This window comes from Branchiostoma floridae, chromosome 16 (assembly GCF_000003815.2).
Source record: "Branchiostoma floridae strain S238N-H82 chromosome 16, Bfl_VNyyK, whole genome shotgun sequence".
Taxonomy (NCBI): Eukaryota; Metazoa; Chordata; class Leptocardii; order Amphioxiformes; family Branchiostomatidae; genus Branchiostoma; species Branchiostoma floridae.
In genome coordinates, this window is record NC_049994.1 from 14,132,938 (window position 1) to 14,143,099 (window position 10,162).

Consider the following 10,162-nt stretch of genomic DNA (forward strand, 5'->3'; position numbering starts at 1 on the left):
CATAAATGTTATGGCTTGATGGCAGATGGCCAGGTGCTTCTGTCCTGTGGGTTAACACTGTGTAGGTAAATTTAATGATGATTCAGCATTCTAGGGTTCAAAGAGAAACAGCTACCATGTTTTCCAATGTGTAGAATTTCAGATAGCTTCTAATTTTTCTTATACATAAGAGAGAGCATGCTTTCCAATCCTGTGTAAAATAGCTCAAGCATAAACACTGGAAATTGAAAAAGCCATAGCTTTCTATTTTCTTCAAAAGTTGCGCTGCAAAAAAAGTCTAAGAAGACAGAATGCTTAATTGGTACAATGTTGTCAGTGACATCCACAGATGTTAGACCCATAGTGGTCACTTGTTTGTTTTTCCTACGTGATTACAAACACGGCACTTGGCACAGGAATGCCTCTGATTGGCAGGTACTCCCTGGTGTAAACAACTTGTTTATGTCCCACTTGAGTGATACACATGTAAACAACATGGCGTGGTGTATCGAAAATGCTTTCAGCATCTATATAGCATTCTATAGTGTCAAACAGAAGGCAACACCATACATATTTTAAGAATACTTGTAGACGCTCATTGATATACTATTCTTGTTTTTCAGACATTTTTAGCAAAAAAGTTCAAGAGATCAAGTTGAATACTGGAGAATACTTTTACACAAGCAGTATAGCCATCAAAACGTAAGCAGGTAAGACTATACTAGTTGTGTAAAAGAAAACTTTAATATCCTAAGTTCTACTAACCTGGTTAAATTATTCTAAGAAGAGAGAAAGTTGCATACAACAGCTTGGGAGCAAAACTATAACTACATTCACTCCTTGAAACTTTGCAAACCAAGATACAGATATTCTAAGACTTTGTTTTCATACAGATTTTCTGGGGTAGAATTATTTCCTTTTACATCGAAGGATCACCAAACTAAATTAGTGAGGTTTTGTCTTGGTTTTCCAAAAAGGTTTCCTGCTAACATCTACACCAAATTCTTTACCTGACGTTTGCCAGAGATGCCTTTCTCTTGGCAGAGTAGACCAGGATGTACCCATGGACGAGCTCATCTCGGTACTTCTGGGCCGAGTGGAAGGACGTTAGTCTCAGCTCTACTCTTCTCTTGCAAGAACCTGCAGATAAGTTCATAAAAAGATCATGGAAAGTTAAACTAGAATCTGGGAAATGAACATTTGCATGTAGAGATGCAGAAAGGTGAAACTTTGAAAGCATCCCCACTAAATGTAAAAACTGCTTCATCCACACAAATGTTCAAAGCACTTTGCAAGAGAATTGTGAAATCTCTGACCTCCAACCCATTAGCCTGAGTACCATCCTCCGTAGTGACTGCTGATCCGTGGTTAGCAAGCAAAAGTACTGAGCCAGTGGTCACTACGGAGGATGGTACTCAGGCTACCAACCCATAACAACTCGGCACTGATATGAACATGAGTAATGACACAATTTTGTGATTGACAATATGTTGTGCTATGTAAATACTATATCCAGGGTCTTGTTTCCAGGGTTTCAGTTTGGAGGTCAAAGGTCAAACCCTGGCACTGAGAGAATGTACTGGGCTGAAACTCTGATTGAGATAAAATGACTTACCTAAGAAAGTTTCCACGATGAGTGTGGATGGCTTCTCCGGAGCAGCAGTGCAGCACTGGTGGTTCAGGAGTGGGGCCAGTGGTAACTCCACATTGTACGGGTCCCCACAGACAGTACTCAACTTCACTCTGCATGGGAGGGAGGGAAAATATCAGTATCAGGAGTTTCCAGTGCAGCACTGGTGGTTCAGGAGCGGGGCCAGTGGTAACTCCACATTGTACGGGTCCCCACAGACAGTACTCAACTTCACTCTGCATGGGAGGGAGGGAAAATATCAGTATCAGGAGTTTCCAGTGCAGCACTGGTGGTTCAGGAGCGGGGCCAGTGGTAACTCCACATTGTACGGGTCCCCACAGACAGTACTCAACTTCACTCTGCATGGGAGGGAGGAAAAATATAAATCTCAGGAGTTTCCAGTGCAGCACTGGTGGTTCAGGAGTGGGGCCAGTGGTAACTCCACATTGTACGGGTCCCCACACACAGTACTCAACTTCACTCTGGAGGGGAGGGAGGGAAAATATCAGTATTAGGAGTTTCCAGTGCAGCACTGGTGGTTCAGGAGTGGGGCCAGTGGTAACTCCACATTGTATGGGTCCCCACAGACAGTACTCAACTTCACTCTGCATGGGAGGGAGGGAAAATATCAGTATAGCAGTTTCCAGTGCAGCACTGGTGGTTCAGGAGTGGGGCCAGTGGTAACTCCACATTGTACGGGTCCCCACACACAGTACTCAACTTCACTCTGCATGGGAGGGAGGGGAATATCAGTATTGAGCTTCAGGATCAGTAAGGACCTTTCAATAACTTTGCTCCCGGCCATTCCTCGATCAAGGTTGGCACTGACTTGGTAGTAGCTTGGAATTCATTCTAACTCAAATTTGCTCCTCTGATCCCATTCAATCAAAATTTGATATGTACGAAAGGTTTGAGATAAGTAAATCAAAACACACACGGACTCATTCTACTTCCAAGCTGCATATCTGATGAAAGATTACCGTACCTCAATCTCAACATCTTTAGGCCCCAAGACCTTTTGAAGTCTTTGTAAACTCACCATATTTCTCTAACCATTCAAAACACTTTCATAATGTTCCTCTCACCATAATACTAAAGGATTTCTTGTTACACATTCTATATCAATACAACAAAGTAAGTGACATTGATGCACAACATACTTGATGTCAGGTTCCATGAGCTGCTCGATGCTCTGAGACCCGATCCAGCCCTCGCGGTGTCGGAAGCTCTCCACCAGCGCCCGCATGGCCTGCTGGATCTGAGCCTCCTGGAACTTCCGGTTGGGGAAGAACTCGGTGCTGGAGATGTCGATGAAGGGACACTGCAGCCTGGAGAGTACGATAGGAGGATGGGGTATGTCAAATTCATACAGCAATACAGTCAAAACCTGTACAAGTGACCATCTCTATTTCAGGACCACCTGGCCATTGTGACCACTTTTTGGTGAACCCTTAGATAATTGCTTTCAATGCCCCAACTGTTAACAATGCTGTCTATTATAGTGACCACCTGTCCACATAGACCAGATTTTATTGGTCCCAAGTGGCCTTTGAGGGCAGTGTTGATTGTACTTTAAAGCAAGGACCATGCCAGTTTTAGAACAGACAAGTTGGCCCTCAACCTTTCACTGAAATCAGTCTCCACTTAAAAATAAGAATTTAAGTCTTTATTACATGATCATTTTGTACTAACTGTCACGAGGGAACAATAACTAATGTCTGTGCTATCTCCTACAATGACAAATACCAACCTCTCTGCCAAATGCTGGCCCTCCTCCCGTAGGTAGGACAGGTCCTTGTCCGTGTTGGCCGAGTTTCTGGCCAGGATGACTGCACAGGGGAGGCCCTGGAACGGAGCACGCTCCTTCTTGTCTATGGAGAGGGTTCCTGATCTGATGACGGTCTGCTCCAGGCTGGACTGGGCATACTTCAGCGACTCCACAGAGTCATACACACAGATGCAACCTGGGGAGGGAAAAGGACTTGGTTAGCTGCAAGCCATTGTTTTTCAGATGGAAGTCTAAAGTCCCTGTCACACATATCCAGCCATGACCTTCTTACCTTCACCAGACCATGGTGGGGAGTTACCGTGAGCAAGGTAATTTGTGGTTAGGAAGTTAAGAACCCAATTCTTGAAAAATAAAGTTTGGAAACTTGTAATTTGTATTTTTCTCAGATACAATCATAGGAGCTATGAATCAAGGATTCCAGGCTACTACAATCAAGCGTCAACATTGTTTGGGGAGTGGTCGGGAGTAAAGTAGTGAGAAGATCCTAAATGTGTGACAGGGTCTGTCCCTTTGCAATATATCCCCAAAAACATTGACTCATTAAGTAACTTGTTATCAATACATTACAACAATTTTGAATAGTGCTGTTAGGATTCTGTTGAGTGTAGTATTGATGGATAAATATGTTGTAAAACTATAGACACAGTGACAGTGAGACAGATTCAAAGACAAGGAGTGAAGTAACATTGAGTGCATTAATGGAACCATTGTCTTGCAACTAATCAGTGTCTTAAATATCACTTTTATTGGGGTTTTGGTATGACAGTAAAGTCTACTAACAGTCATGGCACACAGTGAGACTGGCATGGCGTCTACATGTAGCTGTTGATAGAACACAAGAAGCAAAAGGATGTCATGCAAAATGTCAATGAAACTCAAAATTAAGAAATGAAAAGTAAAACAGAATGTAAGACAGACAGTTATCATCTTTCAAGCCGAATTCCTAGATAGAATTAACAAGAAGCAAATTGCAACATCCAAGATACAAAAAAAATCAAAGATGAGTTACAGTCACAGAAATCAAGATGTTAAAAAAGTCAAGGGTAAAATGGAAAATACATATGCACTAGAATGCAAGTGACAGTTACTTAACATATCATTTAAGTTGCTGTACAAAAAGGCTCTATGCTGAATGCATGAAATTACAAGGTTACTCAGGGCCTTCCCAGAAAATACAAGCTGATTTTCCCAGAAAATTCCAGCCACATGCTGCAGTTTGCCCGCATGATCCTGAATAATGGCATCTACTAGGCTGTTTCAAAATCTACCATGCGTAATGAACAAAATTGGAACCTTAGTCACATTTTTTCTGCTGCAGTGAATACAAGTACATCTTCAAGATACAGTGTGTTACAAAAACATTATTCTTCCAACTATCCATGCCTGAAAAATCTTTTTTAATCCAGCAAATACTCAGTAGATAGTTACAACGGTATCCATTTCTATGAACTGTTGAAGAAGAGTGGTGGAATGCTGCTCAAGAAGTCTCCTAACCTTCAGCCTACTACAGTAGCTTTTTGGCACTAAATTACAGAGCTACTCAGCACAGACAATGATTAAGTACAGAGTTTTGTATTCATTTCTTCTGTAACAACTATTTCATACAAGAAGACACAGACACTAATTGAAAAGGGTAGGGGTCCTTTACGGTGTCGGTGGATCAAATCCAACTCTGGCTAAACGGGATAGGGAATTTCCCAAGCAGCCTTCGTAACCGATGCTTCTCCTATTGGGCCAGTGAGTCAAGCTTGTCTAAATCTAAATCATTTTTGACTTCTTAAGGAAAAGAGATGCTATTGCAGTACTGACACTTATCGAAAAGGGTAGGGATAGAAGGCTTTATATCAGCAAATTGTGCTTTTTGCCTGATACTAAAAAAAATAAACAAAATTACATTTAGCTTAAAGTTTTAGTAGTAGGAAAACGTACCATTTGGAGTGAACTTGGGTGTTTTGAATGAGGACATGGGCTGAGTGACATCACCATCGATGGGTCTGAGCTCCAGACTGTAGATGTTCCCATCCAGGGTGTACTCTTCTTCATTACACTGCAACTGGGATGGGAAGAATACATTAGCACACTGTTTCAGTTGCACAAAATGATCTTAAAAAGTGTCTTGCACAAAAAAAAGTTTCATTATCAGATCATTCAAATATAGTTAAAGAAAGAAAAAATTAGTTATCACTTGGAAAGGTTTAAAATGATTTCAACAAAGATGCTTTACGTTTAAAAAATACAGAAGTTATGAAACTTCAGAAATACAAAGCCATTTATCCATAATTTCATCAAGTACTTGAGATAACCATCAAAGAAATTCTACTACCTTGATCTCATTAGCTAGTTCATCTGCCAGTCCGTCTGCTCCCAGTATGACGATGTTGAGTTGTGAAGCGTTGGGGTCAAACATCCACTGGCTGTGTCTGTTCCAAGATGTCGGTCTGAGGACACAAACACAATGGTTTCCTTTACTCTTCTTCTTGTTGCTAAGCAATGTGTACTAACATTTGTACCTGATCTTACGATTCTAAGCTGTGAAGAAACCTGTTAGCACAACAACAGCAGGCCACATTCACAGAAAACCTTGAGAAGCAATGCAATCAAACTCACTGACTTGCAGTCCATAATATATCTTTCCATATTCAAACTTTCTATATCAGAATCTCACACAAAACAATTTTACATGGTAAACAAAATGTCTTCAGGTACAGAGCATCATCTTTGACCTCAGCACTGTGCCTTATGCTGTGTTGGTGTTCCTATTCAGTGAGTTATACCTCAAGCATTTTAGAAAATTTGAAGATCCTGTCAAATAAGCCCTTTCCAATATCTGCAGCCCAATGAGAAGTATACAGAAGAAGTAAAAAATACTGCAGTATGTATTCAGCATTAAATAGTATGTTGTATGATGAGTTACAATATACTACAATGAAAATTAACTACACCAGCACAGCATTTAGCACCTACTTCATTGATATACAAAGAAAGTGCAAACACTAATACTACACATATCTTGCCAGACAGAACCAACCTGTGCACAGCAGTGTCCACAGCATTCTGCAACAATGTCTCCATACAGTTGGGCCCGCTGAGACAGGTCTCCTTGGAGGGGCACGTGATGAAGCCGATGTGTTTCAGTAGCAACACGTCCCTCTCGTTGTCTAGTCTGGCCAGGGCCTGGTATCTGTAAAGGAAGAGGCACTTGTTTTAAACACAAAAATCTACTGTGCAGATCGAATTTTTTACTATTGCTTAATTTTCCTTGTTTTGGCAGTGACCACTCAGCAAACCATGATGGATGAACAAGCGACAAACTCAGCGACAAGACTACCACACCACAAATACCTTTTTGTATTAATATTGCTATAGAGATCTGTTTTGACCTTGATATTGTGAACCACCCCCCTCCAAAGATGAATTTACCACAAATAGCATCATGAATTGAAAGCCAAATAACATTTTTAGTTACTCTCTTGGTCACACTTGGACGATAGCACACTTTGTTTGTAGAGTGTTTGTAGAGACGACAACTTGTTAATAACATACTTAGGTCAGAATATTTCAGACTAGCATCAGTCTTTTTACAGGACAGTTTGATCTCTTATGATATATTATTAGCAGACATTTGTTTTACCTGGATTCTTCCTGCAATGCTTCCTTGATGTCGACTAAGTCTTGGTGGGAAATCTGTTCGTGGGGATCGAGGCGCGCGAACAGGTCGGCCTTCTCAAACAGGAGCTCCTGAAAGTCTTCCCGCGCCCGTTCGATCAACTCCCTCTGGTGGTAGCTGTAGATGTCGATCTTTTCACCCTCCGTCAACTCCTGAGGACAGAAGCATGCCAAGAATTATAATCAAAGGAAGAATTGGGCAATATCACTACAGTGACTCAATGGCTAGTGTAATTGTAATTCAAAGGCCTTTTTCCCGTGTCCATCGCAAACAAGCGAAAAGGAGGAGCCAATGGTAACCATGGAGGATGGTACCTTGTGTATTGTTACAATATAGCTTCCTAAAAATAAATCCGACCATACACCCTGTTTTTGTTATTGCAGGTTTGTCATAGCAAAACCTGTATTGGTTTTGCTCCAGTCCATGGGTGCCGCCATTTTGTTTCCCAAGGGAATGGTGCATGGTGGGAAGGGTGTCGCCTTTTTTTCTACATATCAATTTCGACATGGATTGTTATGATCATGTTCTTGCAGTATTTTTTTAAATAAAGGGATGACAACCACAACTGTTACAATGAATGTTTAGTATATCTTATGGTACGACAGGGTTTTTTTCCTGTGTTTAAGATGTTGTAGGTAAGCTTACCTGGTAGCTCTCTTCCTCCATGAGGAATATGTGCACATCCTCCCAAGGCTTGCCCGGTAAAACATGTCCCGTGTGCTCCAGCAATCTCCTGAACTCGTGCTTCATTCTAAACAACAAACAACAAAGCTGAGGTTACCATGGATTGATACCAAAGATTGATTCATATTTCCTAGAACTATAGAGTGGAACTCATTGCCATCAACTCGATCAAGTTCTGTAGGATCATCCTCACTAGATAGCTTTAAATAACATTTGCAGACAGATGTGGAAAGGTTAGGTGTGACAGGTTGTTCAGTGTAATATAACCAGCTGCTGCTGCACCGCGTTGCTTGCCTGCAAAGCTGGTGTGTTACACTGCAGGGTGGTTATACTGACTATACAGATACAGATACTGATACTGTCGTGCCATGTCCTACATCTATGTATGCTTCACATTTTGCATGATTGACTATCTACAGCAGATAGCATGAAGAAACAAACCTTAGCTTTGACTTGTATCTAAGATTGGATACTTGATCAAAGACCAAGGCTACATATTCAGTGTATCAATCTTACAAGTGCCTGGAAGCATGAAATCTACACAGGCACACTGTTTTTTTTTAAATTATAGAGTTTTTAGAAGGTAAAGGCTTCCCCATACCATATGATGTATAGGGCGGTGCCCGTATCCATATCTATAGCCCTTGTGCCACACAACTATGCAAGCACTACAGCAAATAGCACAGGGTATTCAACTTTCATACTCTTTTCTGATAATAAATGCTGTGTGCTAAGCAGAGAGAGCAGCAGTACCATTTTTCAAATCTGCAATATGACTTGGTCGTGGATCAAACCCACAACCTACCACATCCAAGGTGAGCATTCTACCCACTAAGCTATTGTAGAGTGCTGAAGACTTTTCCTACCTTTCTTTCTTCTGTGCAGCTTGTAGTTTGTTGACATGGTTCTTGAAAACCGTCTCGGCCTCGGGCATCTCCAGCAGGTCAAAGGGTATTCTCTTGTCGACCATGCTGTCCACGTGGTCGCTCTCTCGCCACGGCATGTCCTCCGGCAGGACAACAAACCACTCCTCGAACTGGTCCTGCCTCTGGAGGATGTTCTGTACGCTCGGCCAAGTCCTGCAAGAATGGAGGATGGATATGAAAAAAAGTACTTGAGATAGAAGGTTTATTTCTCTTCTCCAACTTCAAGACTATCAGGAGGCAGAGTCTTGAAATCACCCAACCAAAACTACTACAAACACAGGACATGGACCTTCCTCTGTCCTTGACTCCCAACGACTGAGTCCCTCCTCTCTAACTAGGTTGCTTGTGGGCACTAAAATCCTTATCAGTGACCTAACCACATACAAATACCACATATCCTTGTGATCCATCCGTATATCTTCACTGGCAAAAGTTGGTTGGAAATACAGACAGACACACAGATACTTACAAACAGACACATACTCACATACATACACACACACACACAAGGAGACACTTTTCACCTGTCTAAGATGAGGTCCAGACTAGGTGTGAGAGTGTCCAGAGCCCGAGGAAGCTGACTCAGGTACTCCACCTGCCTCACATTCACAAACAGACACAGACACAGAGACACACAGACACAGACACACACACACATACACATGGAGACACACACACACACACTCACACACACATACACATGGAGACACACACACACACACACACATACACATGGAGACACACACACACACACTCACACACACATACACATGGAGACACACACACACACACACATACACATACACATGGAGACACACACACACACACTCACACACACATACACATGGAGACACACACACACACACACACTGTTTACCTGTCTAAGATGAGGTCCAGACTTGGAGCGAGAGCGTCCAGAGCCCGCGGGAGCTGACTCAGGTACTCAACCTGCCTCCTGGCCTGGTGCTCTTCCTTCAGCTTCTTAATGTGTCGTCTGAACAGCTTCTTAGCTGACATCTAAGACAATAAGGTACACACTTGAAAATAGGACTGACTTCTTATATTGTAGCCCTATCTGTACACAAATCATCTGGTCTTATCTGCTTACAAGTAATATGGCATCACAGAAGCAGGGGATCCCACTTTCTTTGACAAAGACTGGAGTTGGACAGTTGACAATTTGGGTAAGTCTAATTCTTTTTTGGTTGCCGGTTGGCTAGCATCAAGGTTGGCTAAGGTTGGCTAGGAAAGGGAGTCTGCTGGGGAAGGGAGTTTGCCTAGAAAGGTAGTCTTAAGGCGGAACAAAACTCCTTCCATGGCAAACTTCCTTTCCATAAGAGAACCTTAGCCAACTTTGAAACTAGCCAACTACCCCCCCCCCCCATAAAATAAAAGCTGGCACTGTTTAAAGTCTGCGAAGAAGGCTAGCCCAAACAAATTCACAAATGTACAGTATGTTACATTGTTAGCAGCCCCTACCTTCCCCA

The 10,162-nt window shown here is 42.1% G+C and overlaps 1 protein-coding gene across 1 annotated transcript in view; it reads right to left on the reverse strand.

The window, feature by feature from the left end:
- LOC118432802 (rho GTPase-activating protein 35-like) overlaps positions 1–10,162 on the reverse strand; it is a gene marked incomplete in the record, with an annotated part of 69,592 nt that overhangs the window by 23,459 nt on the left and 35,971 nt on the right. Inside the window, 13 exon segments of the mRNA XM_035844421.1 lie at positions 990–1,119; positions 1,595–1,727; positions 2,001–2,091; positions 2,770–2,937; positions 3,360–3,573; positions 5,328–5,451; positions 5,722–5,836; positions 6,427–6,579; positions 7,030–7,217; positions 7,711–7,816; positions 8,616–8,828; positions 9,200–9,312; positions 9,558–9,692. Of these exon segments, the coding sequence (XP_035700314.1) occupies positions 990–1,119; positions 1,595–1,727; positions 2,001–2,091; positions 2,770–2,937; positions 3,360–3,573; positions 5,328–5,451; positions 5,722–5,836; positions 6,427–6,579; positions 7,030–7,217; positions 7,711–7,816; positions 8,616–8,828; positions 9,200–9,312; positions 9,558–9,692 (1,883 nt within the window).